Source organism: Schistocerca americana, chromosome 8 (assembly GCF_021461395.2).
Source record: "Schistocerca americana isolate TAMUIC-IGC-003095 chromosome 8, iqSchAmer2.1, whole genome shotgun sequence".
Taxonomy (NCBI): domain Eukaryota; kingdom Metazoa; phylum Arthropoda; class Insecta; order Orthoptera; family Acrididae; genus Schistocerca; species Schistocerca americana.
Window position 1 is genome coordinate 181,303,601 of NC_060126.1, and position 22,629 is coordinate 181,326,229.

Here is a 22,629-nt window from a genome sequence, read left to right on the forward strand (position 1 = left end):
TAACACAAAACACGGCGTTAGCCGTCTACGCTGATGACACACCTATCCTTGCGTAAGACTGGAAACCGTCGAACATAAATTCACGATTACAGACGGCACTCAGAACTGTTCAGCCTTGGTTGGAACGATGGCGTGTTAAAGTAAACGTCGACAAGTGGGAAGCAGTTCTGTTTACACGCAGGCGGAAGCTACTGCGCAAACATCAACACTGTATACAGATAACACTACATGCGTGCCCAGTACTTTTCCGAGATTCCGATAGAAAGTCAGATACCTCGGTGTCTGCCTGGACCGGAAACTTACATGGGGGGCATCACATAGAATACGCTGCCAACAGAGCGTGGATGAAGCTCAAACAACTCTACCCAATGCTTAACAGTGAAAGCACACTAAATAGGAGGATGTTGAAGTTCACATACATGACACTGCTTGGTCCTCTGATGACGTACGAAGCTGCGGATACGCAGCTCCTACACGCCTGTTCCCTCTGCAGACCATACAGAACAAAATGCTACCCATGAGTAGTAACGCTTCGCGCTACAACCGCACCGTGGATCTTCACAATGAATACCGCCACACGGCTATATAGGAACTCGAGACACTCGAACAACCCTCTCATCCTTCCTCTGGGGAACTATGATGACAACCATACGTGGACGCGTAAGCGGCCAAAGTCACTGCGGTGGCTCATTGTTAGGAGTGCTCGGTAGACACGCTTCTTCTCTACCCAACATTAAAGTCTGATGTTGATTCAGCCACAATTCGCCGCCTGTCCCGTTTTACCAGTCTGTCCAGCCTATGACGTCCGACGTCTGTTATGATGGGTGGTCACCCAACCACACGACGTCTAGACGTTGTTTCACCTTGGTTTCGCCACGTGTTGAAGACACCCACCTCAACACTCGTCGGACACTCGACAAGTCGTGCAGTTTCCGAAATGCTCGTGCCGAGCCTCCGGGCCATCAGACTCAGATCTAACGCCTTCCCCATTCTACACACGGACAGCGAGCTCACTGATACTACATGCACAGTGCGTGTGTCCCACTAGCGGTCATTCCCCGCCAGATGACGCTGCTGTCGCCTGGACTGGTTTATATCGATAGCAGGTCGGTGGCCATAATGTTCTGGCTGAACAGTGTATAATAGATAGAGGGCAGATGAACATTATATCAGTATATGCCCCAAACAGGCAAGAAATAGCGTAACTGATAACTTTTACAAGAGCTTGCGAAGTGTCCTTCATTCCATAAGTTATAAACTGTATTTTCATAGAGGGGATATGAACGTTAGAACAGATAAGCAACCAGTAAGGGTCTAATCGGAATAAGTGGAGACTCAGCACATAATCAGAATGGACAAATGTTATGAGACTTCATGAACTGAAATTCATTCCGAATAGAAAATGACGTTTCAAACATAGAGAGATACATAAGTTTACATGGACGTCCGCGGTTGTAGATCATTAACAGATTATTAATACCAAAAAATTGTTCGGTAAAAATCAGTTGTAGGGAAAAGATGAAAATGAGGAAGTAGAAGAAATCAACTGATGTCTTTCGGAAATAGGTAAAACAGATTTCGAGGTTAATTATAATTTTAATAACCAACAGCTTCAGTTGCACCGTTTGCCTAGAATTTACCTACGTTTCAGTCGGGATAACCCAACCTTCTTCAGAATAAAAGTAACTACCGTTTGTCCATAGTGGACATCGTCAAGCTAGAACTACAAATCCATAAATTATCGTCAGACTGTAAAAACGTATCTGAAACTGCCTCGGCCCCACTTCGCGACCGCCACGAGTGCTTTACTGGAACTTCGTTCAGCACTCGTGGCTGCCGCATTCAATGAACTGTGAATGAAGCCCGACCAACAGGCATTACATGCATTGATCAAAAATGGTAGTGCATTGAGAATGGCTAGTTCATTTGCTGAAATCTACATCTGCCAATAAAAATTTCAAAAGGACGACTGATAGTTGAAATCTATTATTTAAATTTAGTGTGTGTTTGTGTGTATGTGTATGTGTGTGCAGTCCTCACCATTATTTCATCATCATAGAAGTGCATGTTGCCGACGTGGCGTCAAACAAAAGAATTGCACCAGGCGTTCGAACGTCCCAGGAGGGCTCTCCCAGCCACAACTGCCATACGTACATTTCACGAACTAAAGCGGCTGAAGCTATCGCACCATATAGCACAGGTGATGTGAGATTACGTAAGCCTCGGGTTAATGTGTATATAATATCCATACAGACTATGAAAATGTATGTATGAATGTATTCCACATCTCCCCCTAAAATACCGAATCGATTGGAACCAAACTTCGTACACATACCACTTACCGTTTCGATAGAAGCGCTACGGGTGTAAGAACTACGTAGCTATGAAAGGGGAGCGGATGGGAGTGACAAAGAAGTGTAGCCCATCAACCATTAGTATTCAGATTTTATTCATCCAGAATTGGAAAACGAGAGCACTTAATCACTTGCAGCGAACTTTACACATAATTTCAAACTTTTGCTAACCTTTTGCTCGCAGACATCCTAAACAAACTGATGAAAGAAAACAAGTTTACCGCTTACTATATTTTCCTTGTTCATGCAGTACAGCTGACACTCCCTGCATGACTCGCAATGAAACATTGACTGTGGGAAAACCTAAGCAGAAGAGAATGGAAGTATGTGAGATCAATGTTGAAAATTAGGTGAACTGATGAGGAAAGTTAATGAGCAGGTTCTCCGCCAAAAAGGCCAGGCAAGGAATATATGATAACAACGACAAGAAAAAGGGACGGATGATAGGACTTCGGGTAAGACATTATGGAATAACTTCCGTGGTACTAGAGGGAGGTGTAGAGGTGAAAACTGTAGAGGAAGACGGAGATTTGAATAATCCAACAAACTGAGGATGTGAGATGCAAGCGCTTCTCTGAGATGAAAAGGTTGGCACAGGAGAGGAATTCGTGGCGAACCAGATTAAACTAGTTAGAAGATTAATGTATCGAAATTATTGTACGACACATAGTTCAGGTCATATAACATCATAACCATTGAGCTATGTGAGGAGGAGATGGAGAATGTGAGGGGAAGATGAACAGAGGGGAGGAGGAGATGGACCGAGAGAGGAAGACGAGAAGGTAGATCGAAAGAGAGCAAAGAGAAGGATGAGAATGACACGTGAAGGGGGAGCAAAAGGTCAACAAATGAGAGGGAGATTTGGCAGATAGAGGAGATGGAGGAGAAGGCAGCTAGCGGGGGTGGAGAAGGAGTACCGTGAAAGAAGGAGGAGGATATGGACGGAGAGAGGGCGGAGTATGAGGTGGATGTAGGTAGATGGAGAGACGAGGAGGAGATACACAGAGGGAGAGAGAAGGATGAAATGGACAAAGAAAGAAGGAAAACAGAGAGACGGGGTAGGTGCAGATAGACAGAGGAGAGGGAAGAGGAGGTGGACTAATAGAAGACTGCGACAAATGTACACCCTAGGAAAAGCGGGTACTCGGCTAGTTCTGTCAGAAAGAAAGTCATATTGCCGGAAAATCAATGCAACGACTTCGCTCGTATCCGCATTAATCGGTAAACTCAAATTGTAATTTTGTAATATCATAAAAGCGGAGTAATAAATGCTGCACAGTGAGATTGCCGGGGCTCTCTGCTCTGTCCATCAGATGTCTGCAGAGGAAGTATATCGCCCAGAATTTTTCGACAACCGTGCCGCTGCGTTGCGGTACGGATCTGGAGTTTACGGCAATTGATCTGTAAAAGTTTCGCCGCGCTGGTTCTGTTTATTTATGACTTTTGCGGATCGCATATTCAGGGGGAGGGTGCGCTACTCTTTAGTACGAACAATGCCCGCATCGCGAGAGCGGCGGAGCGGCTGCGACCAACTTCTTCCGAAACCGCCTGCCCCCATCTCTCCCTCTGCTGCGGCCAGCCCCGTGAGTCAGCCTCTCATGGGAAACTACAAACTTCCTGCACAGCCATTCGTTCACGCGAACACGTTCAGCCCTTTCAGCTTTCACTTGTCGAAGCGAAGAGATTGGTTGGCAAATCAACAAATGGAAATGCCATTACTGTTATCGCAGATGTCTCCAATTCATTCACTGACTATTCATTCGCACATCGTGTTTGATAAAGGTTATCATGGAGAAGAGTTTTCAGAGGTATGCGACGAATCAGGCCATTAACAGGCAGAAGCAAACCCTGCTGCGAACCTCTGTAAAGCATGCTAGAAGCTATGCAAGCAAGAACTTACGGCTAGTGTTAATGTACTGAGAATTACCATAATTGTTTCTACATTACTTTATGTACGTATGTAAGGAGAAAAGTAGCTACTTTAAAAAAGATTATATTTCCCAAATTATTAAGCTATTGTTTTCATCTTTAAACTAAGTATTTAACTTTACTCAGACCACAATCACCTGTCCAAGATTCTAATAAATTGTGGAGCATGTGGCTAATGAGGTCTTCTCTTTTTTTGTTGTGAATACACTGACGGAAAAGAGAATCGCAGCACCAAGGAGGAGTTCCATAAACGACATTTGGTAGGCATATTTCTGCATCTGAAAGACGATATCTATTCAAATTCCACGCCAGCCGGATAAGAGTGACGTTAGTAGCGCCACTATGAAGATGCAAATCAGGTTTGCCTTAAGTACATGCTTTATGCGATACTGCAGAATGGTGACTTCGAGAATGTAAGGCTGCAAGGAGAACGGGCTCTGGACAGCCAAGTGGTACTACCGAGGAGGAAGACCATCGTTTTTAGCGTATGGCTCTGGCACATCGTACTGCATCCGCAGCAGCAATTTGAGCAGCTGTTGGCACCACAGTGACACGACAAACTGTTACAAATCTGTTACTTCTCGGACAGCTCCGAGCCAGATGCCATGTAGCATGGATCTGACCCCAAGCCACCGCCACTTGCGACGTCAGTGGTTGCAAGCGACATGTCATTGGCGGGGTTAAGATGTCTCGTATTTTCTGATAGAAACTGGATCTATCTCGGTGTCAGTAATGGCCGTGCGTTGGTTAGAAGGAGGTACACTGAGAGACTGCACCCAACCTGTCTGCGTACTAGACACACCGGACCTACACCTGGAGTATTGGTCCAGGGTGCGAATCCGTATGGCAGCAGGAGCACTCTTGTGGTTATCCCGCGCACCCTGACTGCACATTCGCAATGGCTTATCTGCCGCTAACATTGACGTGTGATCTTCCAACGTTAATCACTTATACATGTTATCTAGCGAAATATACACTCATGGAAATGGAAAAAAGAACACATTGACACCGGTGTGTCAGACCCACCATACTTGCTCCGGACACTGCGAGAGGGCTGTACAAGCAATGATCACACGCACGGCACAGCGGACACACCAGGAACCGCGGTGTTGGCCGTCGAATGGCGCTAGCTGCGCAGCATTTGTGCACCGCCGCCGTCAGTGTCAGCCAGTTTGCCGTGGCATACGGAGCTCCATCGCAGTCTTGAACACTGGTAGCATGCCGCGACAGCGTGGACGTGAACCGTATGTGCAGTTGACGGACTTTGAGCGAGGGCGTATAGTGGGCATGCGGGAGGCCGGGTGGACGTACCGCCGAATTGCTCAACACGTGGGGCGTGAGGTCTCCACAGTACATCGATGTTGTCGCCAGTGGTCGGCGGAAGGTGCACGTGCCCGTCGACCTGGGACCGGACCGCAGCGACGCACGGATGCACGCCAAGACCGTAGGATCCTACGCAGTGCCGTAGGGGACCGCACCGCCACTTCCCAGCAAATTAGGGACACTGTTGCTCCTGGGGTATCGGCGAGGACCATTCGCAACCGTCTCCATGAAGCTGGGCTACGGTCCTGCACACCGTTAGGCCGTCTTCCGCTCACGCCCCAACATCGTGCAGCCCGCCTCCAGTGGTGTCGCGACAGGCGTGAATGGAGGGACGAATGGAGACGTGTCGTCTTCAGCGATGAGAGTCGCTTCTGCCTTGGTGCCAATGATGGTCGTATGCGTGTTTGGCGCCGTGCAGGTGAGCGCCACAATCAGGACTGCATACGATCGAGGCACACAGGGCCAACACCCGGCATCATGGAGTGGGGAGCGATCTCCTACACTGGCCGTACACCACTGGTGATCGTCGAGGGGACACTGAATAGTGCACGGTACATCCAAACCGTCATCGAACCCATCGTTCTATCATTCCTAGACCGGCAAGGGAACTTGCTGTTCCAACAGGACAATGCACGTCCGCATGTATCCCGTGCCACCCAACGTGCACTAGAAGGTGTAAGTCAACTACCCTGTCCAGCAAGATCTCCGGATCTGTCCCCCATTGAGCATGTTTGGGACTGGATGAAGCGTCGCCTCACGCGGTCTGCACGTCCAGCACGAACGCTGGTCCAACTGAGGCGCCAGGTGGAAATGGCATGGCAAGCCGTTCCACAGGACTACATCCAGCATCTCTACGATCGTCTCCATGGGAGAATAGCAGCCTGCATTGCTGCGAAAGGTGGATATACACTGTACTAGTGCCGACATTGTGCATGCTCTGTTGCCTGTGTCTATGTGCCTGTGGTTCTGTCAGTGTGATCATGTGATGTATCTGACCCCAGGAATGTGTCAATAAAGTTTCCCCTTCCTGGGACAATGAATTCACGGTGTTCTTATTTCAATTTCCAGGAGTGTATTTACGAAAACTCATTCTTCTTCTGCATACGCCTAAGTCCCGCAGTGATCGCAGGTTCGGCGTGGTTACAAAGGATTTGGCAATGTTAGTTTTAGGCGTGGCCCGATGCCCTTACTGCCGCCACCCCGTGCCCCCCCCCCCCCCCCTCCCGGATGGAATCAGTGTACCCCAGCTGTCAGCGTACCGTCAAATAGTGCGAACGTGTTTCAAATGTCTGCAACTCGTGTAACTGAGGTGGACCGTGGGGACCAGCCCAGTATTCGACTAGGGGGATGTGGAAAACATATACGAAAACTCATAGCCCTACACTAATTAATGGTAGGTGATGTGATTTTTATCCTTCCGTCAGTGTATTTCGGTAAATCGATTTCCCGGCTCATTTCCAGTGGTACTCTTTTCACCAGAATATAAATCTCCACTATGATTTCAAAAGATGTGTGTATGATCAACATGGGAAATTAGTTCTATATCTGGAATTGTGGTTGTCAGTTGATGAATTCATCCTATGTTCAGTCTCGTTATTAACTTCGTATATCATTAGGGAGTAAATGCAATGGCTTGTGTCTGTAAGAATCGTTGAAGAGGCAGAAAACTCTTCAAAGTCTGATAGCTATCCTGGTAACAAAGCTAGAGAACTTTCTTAATGCAAAAGATTTACAAATAGTTGTGATTTAAAGGGAAGTTAAGGTAAATAAAATTTGAAATGTCTCACATTCATAAGCTGGATAGAATTGGTTCTTATCTACACAATTAATACCACTGAAACAGCAACTGAGGAAGAATGATAGAAAATATTAAGAACATCAATTTGAATTTTGCTCTTCAGTTTGGCTCCACAAATAGTACAAATTACTTGGATTAGGTACATGTAACACTGATGCCACACGTATGTTTAATAATATCTGCAGAAAAATAAACTACAACTTATGGTTTTCCTGCCACAGGCTTGCACAAAAAAGTTCTTACTTCAAGCCTATGACAGAAGAAACCACACGACTTCCTTTGTAAAGTGATGATACTCGAGATGTACTGCAGATTTTAAGGAAGATAGCATGTTCCAACACATGTAATTCTGCATTAGTCGATAAAACGCATAATAAGAAAAATCATATATTTTACGATAGAAAGGACGTAAAAGAAATTATGGGCCGCAAAAGCTATAAACCCTCTCATGCGCGACATATCGGGTATAATATCATACGTCTTCCGCATGACTAAAGTTAATATAAGTTTCCTTACTGATAATACACTGATTTCGCAGCTCGTGCATAGCATACAAAGCATGCGTAATTACGACCACTCCGGGATGTACAGGATCAAATGCAATGATTGTGAATTTCGTTATATTGCACAGACGGCCCCGGGAACATATTGATTTGACAGAAGATAACTCGTAATATTTCAGAATGTTGTACCGTTAATGATACAGAGAACAAGCTTATCACCCTCCATAACATTACAAAGGTGAGAGGTAGAAAGTGTTAGAAGAGAAGGAGTATACATATACTTACAGAGACAAATAGGCATATTCAAGGAAGAAGCTGAAGTACATGAGAGGCATTGTGAACTTTAAAGAATTCCTTAGTACGTTTTAATGCATACACTATCTGACCATAAGTATCCAGCCACTTACCAGTGGAAATTAATATGTGGTGTGTTTACCCTTCGACCTTATAACAACTTGGGTTATGTTGGGGACACTTTGAATGCAGTATGTGAATGTCCGTCAAAGAGTGACGGCCCTTTCTCCCTCCAAATCCGAAACCAGAGAAGGAAGTTACCTCAGATACTGGGTCCGGTGCTAAGCCGACGTTGTACACTGAAGAGCCAAAGGAACTTGTACACCTGCTTAACATCTCGTCGGGCCCCGCGAGAACGCCGAAGTGCTGCAAAACGACGTGGCATCGACTTGACTAATGTCTGAAGTAGTGCAGGAGGAAACTAGCGCCATGAATCCTGCACGACTCTCTATAAAACCGTAATAGTACGAAAGGGGCAGATCTCTTCTGAACAGCATGTTGCAAGGTGTCAAAGACGTGCTCAATAATGTTCATGCCTGTGGAGTCTGGTGATCAGTGGAAATGTTTAAACTCATAAGAGTGTTCCTGGAGCCACTCTGTATTAATGTTGGACGTATGGGTTTTCGCAATTATCCTGCTGGAATTTTCCAAGTCCGATGGAATGCATAATGGACATGAATGGATGCAGGTGATCAGACAGGATTCTTACGTACGTATCACCACTCGAAGTCGTATCTAGACGTATCAGGGAATCCATATCACTCCAACACACACGCCCCACACCATTACAGAGCCTCCACCGACTTGTACAGTCCCTTGCTGACATGCGGGATCCATGGATTCATGAGGTTGTCTCCTTCCCCGTACATGTCCATCCGCAGGAAACAATTTGAAACGAGACTAATCTGACCAGGCAACATGTTTCCAGTCATCAACAGCAAAATCGGTGTTAATGGGCCTAGGCGAGGCCTAAAGCTTGTTGCAGTCATCAAGGGTATACAAGTGGGCCATCAGCTCCGAAAACCCACGTCGATTATGTTTCGTTGAATGGTTCACACGCTCACACTTGTTGATGACCCAGCATTGAAATCTGCAGCAATTTGCGGATGGGTGTCGGGGATTTGCTGCTTTACCGGATTCTCGATATTCACGTTACAGTCGTGAAATGGATGCACAGGAAAATCCCCACTTCATCGCTACCTCGAATATGCTGTGTCCCATCGCTCGAGCGTTTGAACCCACTCCTGATAACCTGTCGATGCAGCAGCAGTAACCGACCTAACAACTGCCTCGGGCATTTGTCTTATATAGGCGTTGCCAACCGCAGCGAAGTATTTTGCCTGTTTGTATATCTCTGTATTTGAGTACGCATGCATATAACAGTTTCTTTGACGGTTGAGTGTATAAGCTATCCTGAGATGTTCCATTGGTCTCAGGTTTGGACACTGGGTGAGCCCCTGCATTTCAGAGAAGATATTGTCTACAAATCAGTATTAGCGGCTGCACTTCTGTGATGATTCGATCATAGTTTCCTAACTGTTTCGCTACTGTACGTTGTACACAACGACGTAGAATCTGTTGATGCGAGGGTTGGAACTTTAATAGTGGCAACTATTTATTGACAGCTCGTACAAAATAGATCCTTGTTTCAAAGTTTTACTGACAGTCAAAGTAGTCACCAGCATTGTGTATAACCCGTTGGCAGCGATGTGGAAGTCGTAGGATACTCTTAGCAATGCCAGTTGTGTTGAAGTTCGAGTGGCGCGGTGTATTGCCCGACGAAGTTTTAGCAGTTCTGAAGCGAATTCCGAGAAGTGTTTCCTTCAGTTTAGAAATTGAGTTGAACTCACGAGGGCTTAAGTCAGGGGAGTGCGGTAGTTGGTATAGCACTTAGCAGCCCCATCAGTCAAACGAATCAGTAACAGCTTGCACTGTACGTGCTTGAGCATTGTTCTGCAAAATGATGGTCAGGTCCTGCAGAAAGTGTCATCACTTCCGTCTCTGTGCTGCTCATTTTTGGAACACAACCTACGACCAGCTTAGAGACAGAAGTGATGACACTTTCTGCAGGACGTGACCATCATTTTGCAGAACAATGCCCAAGCACGTACAGTGCAAGCTGTTACTGATTTGATTGAATCACGGCATTAGCTTCGAAACTGCTACAAATTCGTCGGGCAATACACTGCGTCGCTCGAACTGTCAACGCAACTGGCACTGCTAAGAGTAACCTACGACGTCCACATCGCTGGCAACGAGTTATAAGCAATGCTGATGACTACATTGAAGGCCAGTACAACTTTGAAACACGTATCTATGTTCTACGAACTGTATATAAATATTTGCCAGTATTGAAGTTCCAACCCTCGCATGCTTCCTCATTTAGGGTTTTTGTAAGCACAATAAGAGGACCACCGCCTAACCACGAAAAAAAAAAACTATACCTTTACACCACGTTTCCTCTATTTCACTGTTGACACTGCACATGATGGCAGGTAAACTTCTCTAGACATACTCCTAACCCAAATTTTTCCATTAGATTGCCACAGGGCATAGCATGATTCGTCCTTCCAGATCATTCGTTTCCAGTCATCCGTTGAGCAGTACCGAAGCTCTTTACACCATGTCAAGCTCTGATTAGCGGTCACTGCAAAAATTTGTGGCCTACGAGGAACTGCTCCTTTCTTTTTAGCTCCCTACGCATCAACATGGTGCTGGTTAGAATGCTGGGAGTACTTCGAAACATACTACTAAACACTTCCACGGATTCAATACGATTTGTTCGATTATCCCTTTCCATCAGTACATTAATCTTCCCTTGTTGTTCTTTACATGCGTTTCTGCCTCACATTCATATCAGTAACAGTCGACTTGGGTATCTTCAGTGTAGTTGAAATGCTCTGATGGATCTGTTACTCAGGTAACAGCCAGTGAGTAGTCCACGTTCCAAGTCGCTGGGCCCTACTGGCCGCCCCATTCTGGTGTCACTGCTTCTCCACTGACAACGCAATACTCCCCGCTTCCTTTAACAGTGGCGGATCCCCCTTCCTTGAAATCTAGTGGTCAATCCAGCATTATATAGGAGTGTTCGGATACTTTCGATCAAACAGTATACATTTTAAGATAACAATTTTCAAACATTTTTGTCTTGTAAAGATAACAACTTTTACAAATGTGTATCCCTTTTATCTTACTGTGGAATCGGTGAACGTAACCTAATACCGATCTGTGTGCACTATCAGAATGAGCATAGGGTTAAAGCTCAAACCATCCAAAACCCAAGCAATAATTGTTCGTCATTGTACGCTCAGGAGCCAGAAATGTAGGGAAACCATACTATCTATAACCCTAAATGCGACAAATATCTATTTCTCTTCCTTAGAAAAGAGCTTAGGAGTAAAAATAGACCAAATTGTAAATTTTACCGACCACATAACTGTAATGTGCAAGAAGGCATTACCATCTTCCATACTCTATAAAAATGGAAATAGCTTTTTTCTCTTGACCTGAAACCACTTTTACAGCATTTCCGATTACTGATTACAGTGATATTATCCTCAAATTTCTTTTTCAGGGAAGCTGGTTGTATCCGTAATGCTCGACTTTGATGATACAGTGTATACTGCAACGTGACGGTTTTTAAACGTTGTTACTTTTAAATATAACTACTTTTACAAATGTATATTTCAGCATCCTAAGCACAACATCCTGGCTGAGTGCAGACAAGAGCAGGGATTTCCCTACCCTCAAACTTTTCTAGTCTTATTGACGTACACTGCCCTCTTGTCTCTCATCGACCTTAGCCGTCTTAACACCATGGGAGAAATACGCGCTCCCATCAGAGAAAAATCCCTTCTGTCCCACTTCATCCTTCAGCAGTTTTCTCGAAGACCTTCTCAGTAGCAGGAACCCTTTTCTGGAATAACCTCCCGCATTATATTAGAGAAGTGAACAACATCTCCAGCTTTAGCAGACAGTTAGCGAAATACCCACTGCAGTAAAATAATTATTACCATTGTCCCTGTACATAATTTCCAATCCGATCTTTCTCATTTCCCAGAAGACTTACCTGGTGCAGTCTTCTTAAATTTCCTTTCCCCATAACTCGCTAAGCCAGACGGCATCTATCGTGTATACCCAAAAATTCTTTTTATGTCTCCCAGTTTAACCGTTTTTACAATTATTTCATTATCACAGTCATTCTTACTGTTGCCGTTATTAGTGGCACCAGCGGCAGCAGCAGTAGTTGGAGCAATGCTAGCAGTATTAACTTAAATCATTCATAGTCAGAATATCCGGACCAGACGAGATACCCTTAAGATTCTACAGTGATTATGCTAAAGAACTTGCCCCCTTTCTATCAGCAATTTATCGTAGATCGCTGGAAGAACGTAAAGTACCTAGCGACTGGAAGAAAGCGCAGGTCGTTCCCATTTTCAAGAAGGGTCATAAATCAGATGCGAATAATTATAGGCCTATTTCGCTTACGTCAATCTGTTGTAGAATAATGGAACATGTTTTGTGTTCTCGTATTATGACGTTCTTAGATAATACAAATCTCCTTCATCATAACCAACATGGACTCCGCAAACAGAGATCATGTGAAACTCAGCTCGCCCTATTTGCCCAAGAAATTCACAGTGCCGTAGACACTGGCGAGCAGATTGATGCCGTATTCCTGGACTTCAGGAAAGCATTTGATACGGTTCCGCACTTACGTTTAGTGAAAAAAATACGAGCTTACGGAATATCGGACCAGGTTTGTGATTGGATTCAGGATTTCCTAGAAGAAAGAACACAACATGTCATTCTTAACGGTTCAAAATCTGCAGATGTAGAGGTAATTTCGGGAGTACCGCAGGGAAGCGTGATAGGACCTTTATTGTATACAATATACATAAATGACTTAGTTGACAACATCGGTAGCTCCGTGAGGCTATTTGCAGATGACACGGTTGTCTACAAGAAAGTAGCAACATCAGAAGACTCGTACGTACTCCAGGAAGACCTGCAGAGGATTAATGCATGGTGCGACAGCTGGCAGCTTTCCCTAAACGTAGATAAATGTAATATAATGCGCATACATAGGGGCAGAAATCCATTCCAGTACGATTATGCCATAGGTGGTAAATCATTGGAAGCGGTAACGACCGTAAAATACTTAGGAGTTACTATCCGGAGCGATCTGAAGTGGAATGATCACATAAAACAAATAGTGGGAAAAGCAGGCGCCAGGTTGAGATTCATAGGAAGAATTCTGAGAAAATGTGACTCATCGACGAAAGAAGTAGCTTACAAAACGCTTGTTCGTCCGATTCTTGAGTATTGCTCATCAGTATGAGACCCTTACCAGGTTGGATTAATAGAAGAGATAGACATGATCCAGCGAAAAGCAGCGCGATTCGTCATGGGGACATTTAGTCAGCGCGAGAGCGTTACGGAGATGCTGAACAAGCTCCAGTGGCGGACACTTCAAGAAAGGCGTTACGCAATACGGAGAGGTTTATTATCGAAATTACGAGAGAGCACATTCCGGGAAGAGATGGGCAACATATTACTACCGCCCACATATATCTCGCGTAATGATCACAACGAAAACATCCGAGAAATTAGAGCAAATACGGAGACTTACAAGCAGTCGTTCTTCCCACGCACAATTCGTGAATGGAACAGGGAAGGGGGGATCAGATAGTGGTACAATAAGTACCCTCCGCCACACACCGTAAGGTGGCTCGCGGAGTATAGATGTAGATGTAGAATAATTGGCCCACAGTGTCACTACAGACACTCCGATCATTTTAATACTGTCATATTAAAAACAATATTTCTTAGATAACTATGAGGACAAAAGATATGCGTTTGAAACCCTGGTGCGATGTAAGAGAGAGTTTTATGTCCCCAATCGGACCTGGTTAAATAAATAAATAAAAATAAATAACTAGCAGTGGAAATCAGAGTACGCTGTCGGAAAAATTAATCGCAGCATCAAGATGGAGCTGTGTGACATAAAGTTGGTTGGCGTGTCTCTACATGTGACAGATGATATACATTCAAGGTTCGCAACCATCGCTTAAGTTTCGCCCTAGCAGCGCCACTATGACGATGCAAATCATGTTTACTTTAGCTACATGCTATAACGGTCGCGTGCGTTAAATACCTTTGATACTGGACGTGGTGAGTTGACATTAATTAAGGATGTCTTTAAGGTGACAATGACTCAGTTATCAGCGCCCCACTGAGTTTGAAGGAAGTCATGTTATAGCGCTATATTATGGAAAGAAATTTTGGAAATTTGTGTACCAAACTGCTGAGGTCATCGGTCCCTATGCATACGCACTACTTAATCTAACGTAAACTAGCTTACACTAAGGACAACACTCACACTCATTCCCGAGGGAGGACTCGAACCTCCGACAGGGGAGCCGGGCGAACCGTGACAAGACGCCTGAGACTACACAGCTACCCCGCCCGGTATTGCGGAAAGTCTGGACAGCAATACGGTCATTGTGCATGACTGTTGGCTGTTTTCGTCACGCGAATTCGTGTTCGCCTCATGGCTCTGTGGCACTGTATTGCTACTACAGCAGCAATTTGAACAGCAGTAGCCACAAAATTACTCTTACAAATCGATACTTCAACTCTAGCTGTAGGGCGCATTCCACTGACCCTAAACCACTGCCGTTTGCGGCTTCAGAGGTGTCAAGCGAGAGCTCATTGGAGGGCAGAGTAGAAGACTGTTGGGTTTTGTGATGGCCGTGTGTTGGTTAGAAGGAAACAAGTTGAGGGCCTGCAACCAGTCTGTGTGCCAGACACAGTGGACCTCCCCCTGGAGTTATTGTCTGCGGTGCGATTTCGTATAACAGCAGAAGCACTGTCGTGCTTATCCAACACACTGTGACTGCAAACTTCTACGCTAGTCTGTAGATTCGAGCTGTGGTGCTGCCCTTCATCAACTTCATTCCTCGGTCGTTTTCCAACAAGATAACGCTATTGTAACCCAACATGCTGTACAGAGTACAGATAAGTGGCCTTTCCCTCATCGATCACCATACCTCTCTCCAATCGAGCACGTATGGGACATCATCGGACAACAGCTCCAGGTTAACCACAAACAGTATTAACAGTACCGTACTGACCGACCAAGTGCAACAGGCATGGAACTCCATCCCACAAACTGACATGCGGCAGCTGTAAAACACAATGTATGCTCGTTTGCATGCTGTCACCCAGCGTTCTGGCGTTAAGTCCATTATTAATGTATCAGTATTTCATTTTTGCAATTGCTTATTGCACGCTTACATTAACTTGTAAGCATGGAATGTTAATCACTTGAATATCTTTCCAAAACAGATGTATTTCCGAAATCTCATTTTTTTTTTACACTAATAAATTTTCGAAACTTCCTGGCAGATTAAAACTGTGTACCGGACAGAGACTCGAACTCGGGACCTTTGCCTTTCACGGGCAAGTTCGTAGGAGAGCTTCTGTAAAGTATGGAAGGTAGGAGACGAGGTACTGGCAGAAGTACAGCTGTGAGGACAGGGCGTGAGTCGTGCTTGGGTAGCTCAGATTCATCAGACACACTTTTTTCCCCCAAGAATCTTATTTTCCGGTCCAAAACACCAATGCAGTGACATGGGTACTGCGAATGGTTGTGGGCTACGTCTATAACGAATTGGAAAAGGACAAAATGGATTTTTGGCATTTTCTCCTGGACGGACACACGAAGCTGCAACAGCATAAGAAATATAGGCAAGACTTCGCTAATTATTTGCGACTTACATTTAGCGACCCGCCGGCCAGATGGGGTGTGACGGGTGAGAGATGAGATAGACGAAGAAGCCGAGACAGAAATCGATCACACTTACGGACCCTTAGTTAATTTCGAGAAGACGACCCAGTCTTACACCAACGTCTGGAGAACGAGTCGATAGATCTCTCTTGCTCTACCGAACGTCGGGTCGTGAGCACGTGTCGCCCCCGACATGAATTTCATTTCATTGCTACAGGAGCATGTTTCTTTTGTATTTGTACTATCCGCGATGTCTTCATGTCTTTCATTGGGACATTTTCAGTTTCACTCATTTCCTTACTTCATTAATTTTCTAATTAGCCAGTATTTGTCAACATTTGGACATTGTAGACAATATTTATGCGGTAGTACAACAAAACGTATCTCAGCAAAGGTTGTTAAGCCTGACATTGAAAAATAATTTAAAAAAAGATGGTAGCGCACTTCCCCGCGATAGGAAAAGGTCCCGAGTTTGAATCTCGGTCGGGCACACAGTTTTAATCTGCCAGGAAGTTTCATATCAGCGCACACTCCGCTACAGAGTGAAAATCTCATTCTGGAATAAATGTTCGGTTTTGCGATTTTTTCCATCAGCGTATTTCTGAGCAGGAGCTGACGCGGTGCTTTACTCACACCTGCCATGGTAGGAGGGGGAGTAGCAGAGGGCAAACTTGTAGGGGAAGGCAAAGATTGGAATATAAGCTAGAAACGATGAAGGAGGTTCGAACAGCAGAGGATAACAAACCAGATCGAAGTCAATGAGAGAACAGAAAAGACGCAGGCTACTGACCGGTGCGTCGCTCGGCGTCCCGGAAGGTGATCTCCTCGATGAGGACGGCGGGGCTCCGTCCTTTGGCGTTGACGGCGAAGACGGCGACCCGGAAGGTGACCTCCGGCTCGAGGTCGGCGAGCAGGAAGACGGGCGCGTCGGCCGCCGTCAGGTTGTAGCGCGGCGCGGAGCCCGAGAAGAGCTCGAGCACGAAGGTCTGCGGCAGGCCGCCGTCGAAGCCCGCCTGGCACCACACCTCGACCGAGCTGGCCGTCTGGTTGCTCAGCGAGCAGTTGCGCACCGGGAACGGCTTTCCTGCGGACACCGGCGCACTCTGCGGGCTTGCGGCAGCGGATCCAGCGGCGCCGAGCGAGCGGCTCACAGCGACTACTGTAGCTACGTGCGCGCTGTTACCCACTTCCCGTTAACGGCTAATTACTGCAGTGGCCGGTACCCACGCAGCCAAAAAAGGTACATTGCTGATTTACAAAATTTTAATCACTGCAAATATGCACTTTCAGATTCCCCCGAAAATTATCACTGTATACCAACAGTCTACCACCAGTCTACACTGAAGTGACAAAAGTTATGGCACACCTCCTAATACCTTCTCCCCCCCCCCCCCCAATGAACCATGGACCTTGCTGTTGGTGTGGAGGCTTGCGTGCCTCAGCGATACACATGGCCGTATCGTAGGTGCAACCACAACGGAGGGGTATCTGTTGAGAGGCCAGACAAACGTGTGGTTCCTGAAGAGGGGCAGCAGCCTTTTCAGTAGTTTCAGGGGCAACAGTCTTGATGATTGACTAATCTGGCCTTGTAACACTAACCAAAACGGCCTTGCTGTGCTGGTACTGCGAACGGCTGAAATCAAGGGGAAACTACAGCCGTAATTTTTCCCGAGGTCATGCAGCTTTACTGTATCATTAAATGATGATGGCGTCCTCTTTGGGAAAATATTCTGGAGGTAAAATAGTCCCCCATTCGGATCTCCGGGCAGGGGCTACTCAAGAGGACGTCGTTGTCTGGAGAAAGAAAACTGGCGTTCTACGGATCGGAGCGTGGAATGTCAGATCCCTTAATCGGGCAAGTAGGTTAGAAAATTTAAAAAGGGATAAAGAAGCTTGCACAGGATAGAGTAGCATGGAGAGCTGCATCAATCTAGTCTCAGGACTGAAGACCATAACAACAACAACCTCCTAATATCGCGTCGGATCTTCTTTTGCCCGTCTCAGTGCAGCATATCGACGTGGCATAGATTCAACAGCCCGCTGGAAGTCCCCTACATAAATATTACCCCTTTCTGCCTCTGTAGCCGCCCATAACCCCGATTCTACTACATTTCCGAAAAGCGGCAAAAACTAGATAGTGGCGCCTCCCCCCTCCCCCTTCTCCGAAATTTAGGAATGGGACGTCAAAGTTTTAAGGAAATCGATTTTTCATAAATATGTTCATTTTGTAGCTCACATCTTTCTGAGGAGTTTGATATATAAAACATATATGTTCGAGGAAATGTAAGATGTTATTTGGTCTTGAATGTGCCACTGCAGCGAAATGCAGGAAGATCTGCAGCGGATAGGCACTAGGTGCAGGAACTGGCAACTGACCCCCCATAGACAAATGTAATGTATTGCGAATACGTAGAAAGAAGGGTCCTTTATTGTATGATTATATGATAGCGGAACAAACACTGGTAGCAGTTACTTCTGTAAAATATCTGGGAGTATGCGTGCGGAACGATTTGAAGTTGAATGATCATATAAAATTAATTGTTGGTAAGGTGGTTGCCAGGTTGAGATTCATTGGGAGAGTCCTTACAAAATGTAGTCCACCAACAAAGGAAGAGGCTTACAAAACACTCGTTCGACCTATACTTGAGTATTGCTCATCACTGTGGGATCCGTACCAGGTCAGGTTGACAGAGGAGATAGAGAAGATCCAAAGAAGAGCGGCGCGTTTCGTCACAGGGTTGTTTGGTAATCGTGATAGTGTTACGGAGATGTTTAGCAAACTCAAGTGGCAGACTTTGCAAGAGAGGCGCTCTGCATAGCCGTGTAGCTTGCTGTCCAGGTTTGGAGAGGGTGCGTTTCTGGATGAGATATCGAACATATTGCTTCCCCCTACTTATACCTCCCGAGGAGATCACGAATGTAAAATTAGAGAGATTCGAGAGCGCACGGAGGCTTTCCGGCAGTCGTTCTTCCCGCGAACCATACGCGACTGGAACAGGAAAGGGAGGTAATGACAGTGGCACGTAAAGTGCCCTCCGCCGCACACCGTTGGGTGGCTTGCGGAGTATAAATGTAGATATAGAAACTGCAGTGCCACGCATTTTGTCGCACGTCACTGTATTTCGCTCTGTGGAATTAAAACGTTTCCGACTTTGATAAAGGTCGGATTGTAGCCTATAGCGATTGCGGTTTATCTATCGCGTCATTGCTGCTCGCGTTGGTCGAGATCCGATGACTGTTAGCAGGATATGGAATCGGTGGGTTCAGGAGGGTAATACGGAACGCCGTGCTGGATCCCAGCGGCCTCGTGTCACTGGCAGTCGAGATGACAGGCATCTTATCCGCATGGCTGTAACGGATCGTGCAGACACGTCTAGATCCCTGAGTCAACAGATGGGAACGTTTGCGAGACAACAACCATCTGCACGAACAGTTCGACGTCGTTTGCAGCAGCATGGACTATTAGCTCGGAGACCATGGCTGCGGTTACCCTTGACGCTGCATCACAGACAGAAGCTCCTGCGATGGTGCACTCAACGACGAACCAGGGTGCACGAATGGAATAACGTCATTTTTCGATTTTTTCGGATGAATCTAGGTTCTGTTTACAGCATCATGATGGTCGCATCCGTGTTTGGCGACATCGTGGTGAACGCACATTGGAAGCGTGTATTCGTCAACGCCATTCTGGCGTATCACCCGATGTGATGGTATGGGGTGCCATTGGTTACACGTCTCGGTCACCTCTTGTTCGCATTGACGGCACTTTGAACAGTGGACGTTACATCTCAGATTTGTTGCGACCCGTGGCTGTACTTTTCATTCGATCCATGCGAAACCCTACATTTCAGCAGGATAATGCACGACCGCATGTTGCAGGTCCTGTACGGGCCTTTCTGGATACAGAAAATGTTCGACTGCTGCCCTGACCAGCACATTCTCCAGAACTCTCACCAACTGAAAATGTCTGGTCAATGGTGGCCGAGCAACTGGCTCGTCACAATATGCCAGTCACTACTCTCGATGAACTGTGGTATCGTGTTGAAGCTGCATGGGCAGTTGCACCTGTACACGCCATCCAAGCTGTGTTTGACTCAATGCCCATGCGTATTAAGGCCGTTATTACAGCCAGTGGTGGTTGTTCTGGGTACTGATTTCTCAGGATCTATGCACCCAAATTGCGTGAAAATGTAATCACACTTCAGTTCTAGTATAATATATTTGTCCAATGAATACCCGTTTATCACCTGCATTTCTTCTTGGTGTAGCAATTTTAATGGCCAGCAGTGTATATTAGCGTCAGTGGTATAAAACGGTGCGAGTGTTTGGACTCAAGCGTTGCAGCTCGTGAAGCCAGGCTCCACATCAACCTGTTTTATTTTGTTGTTTCCATACGCTGACCTGCATATACATACCTCTTCACTGCCATGACTCATGACTGAGATTTGCATACATCGTCTCTCGACGTCAACCTATTTTTCTATGCTGATTTCATACACTGACCATCACATGCATGCCACTTTACTGTGATGAGTCATGGCAGAAATTTTCCATGTTACTTGGGACTTCCCGCACCGACCAGCACTTATATACCACTACAGTGCGATGACTCACACAGAGATTTTCCGTTCATACACGTCTGCATGTCGACCAGTTTCACTGTGCTCATTCCTTACATTAACAACATATGTATACCACTACCTTCGTCTACGATCGTCTGCAGAATCGGAAACTTTGCATTCCTCAATCACAATCACCTCCAAACAAAGCTGTAAGATTTATGGTCACTTTTATTAAGTAAAGAAAATAGCCTTGGAACAGGATGGAAAGGCATTGTTCTCCTATGTGATAGCGAAACATCGCACGCGCTACGCACGGCACATGTTTTACTTCAGAGTTTCTGTTGCAAGGTTTACAATCGTCCATAATACAGGCAAGATCCTGCACCGTAAGATTTGCATTTGTTCGGCAAACTGAAAGGAAATCTGGGGGAAAAGAATCTTTCAACGATTAGGGCGTCCACACGCCACATGTCGAATGACTCGGTGAACAAGAAGCACATTTCTGTCATTGAATAACTTACACAGTTGGTATAATGATCCTGCCGTTGTTTCCAGACACTTGAAGACTGTTGAAAAATAGTGTCATTTTGAAATGTAATAGTGTAGGATTTAACAAATGTAACTTATTCTATCATACACGAAGGTGAATAAAGTCATGGGACAGAGATATGCACATTACAGAAGGAAGTAGCACAGCGTACTCAAGGTATAAAAGGGCACTGCATTGGCGGAGCTATCATTTATACTCAGGTAATTCATGTGAAAAGGTTTCCGACGTAATTATGGCCGCAAGACGGGAATTCACAGATTTTGTACGCAGAACGGTAGTTGAAGCTAGACGCATGGGACGTTCCATATTGGAAATCGTTAGGGAATTCTATATTCCGAGATCCACGGTGTCAAGAGCAAGCAGAGAATACCAAATTTCAAGCATTACTTCTCAGCAAGGACAACACAGCGGTGTTAGGGTAGAGTGAACAGTGCTATCACACAGGCACCACTGCGTGAAATAACTGCAGAAATCAATGTGAAAGGTACGACGAACGCACCTCTTTGGACAGTACTGCAGAATTTGGCGTTAATAGGCTATGGCAGCAGACGACCGACGCGAGTGCCTTTGCTAACAGGGTGACATCGCCTGCAGCGCCTCTCCCAGGCTCTTGTCCCTATCGGTTGGACCCTAGTGGACAGGAAAACAGTGGTCTGGTCTGGGGTGCTCCGATTTCAGTTAGTAACAGTTGATGGTACGGTTCGAGTGCGACGCAATCCCAGCGAAGCCATCACCATGTTGTCAACATGGCACCGTGCAAGCTGGTAGTGATTGTACAATGGTGTGGGCTGTGTTTATATGGAATGGAATGGGTCCTCTGGTCCAAATGAACTGAACATTGACTGGAAATGGTTATGTTCGACTACTTGGAGACTATTTCCAATCATTTATGGACCTCATGTTTCCAAACAACGACGGAGTTTTTGTGGATGGCAATGCGCCACAACTGTTCTCGGTTGCGTTGAGGAAAATTCTGGACAATTCGAGCGAATGATTTGGTCACCCATCGAACATTTATGCGACATAATCGAAAGCACAGGTTGTGCACAAAATCCTGCACTGGCAACAATTTCGCAATTAGGATGGCTATACTGGCTATGTGGTCTATGGGTAGCGTCTTTGATACGTAATCAAAACGTCTCCGGTCCCGGGTTCGATCCCCGCCATTTCCTAAATTTTGATAAACAACCAGCATTGGCGACCGAAGACATCCGGCATAAGAAGTCAGCCTCATTCTGCCAACGGCCTTGTCAAAGAGGGCGGAGGAGCGGATAGAGGTTCAGGGCACTTTCTTGTCCTAGGGGTGGGAAATTGCCCCTAAAGGCGGAAGAATCAGCAATGATCAACGACATGAGGATGCAGAAGGCAATGGAAACCACTGCATTAAAGACACGTAACGTGTATCCACAAGACATGTGGCCTGTATTGGAAGAAGTGTCATGATGATCTCTCCATTGGCAAAAGATTCCGGAACAGTCCCCCATTCGGATCTCCGGGAGGGGACTGCCAAGGGGGAGGTTACCA

The 22,629-nt window shown here is 45.8% G+C and overlaps 1 protein-coding gene across 1 annotated transcript in view; it reads right to left on the minus strand.

The window, feature by feature from the left end:
- The window catches only part of LOC124545656 (hemicentin-2-like), a 421,092-nt gene that overhangs the window by 39,063 nt on the left and 359,400 nt on the right, over nucleotides 1-22,629 (minus strand). Inside the window, exon 10 of the mRNA XM_047124602.1 lies at nucleotides 16,784-17,077. Within this exon, the coding sequence (XP_046980558.1) occupies nucleotides 16,784-17,077 (294 nt within the window). The remainder of the gene's footprint in view (nucleotides 1-16,783; nucleotides 17,078-22,629) is intronic.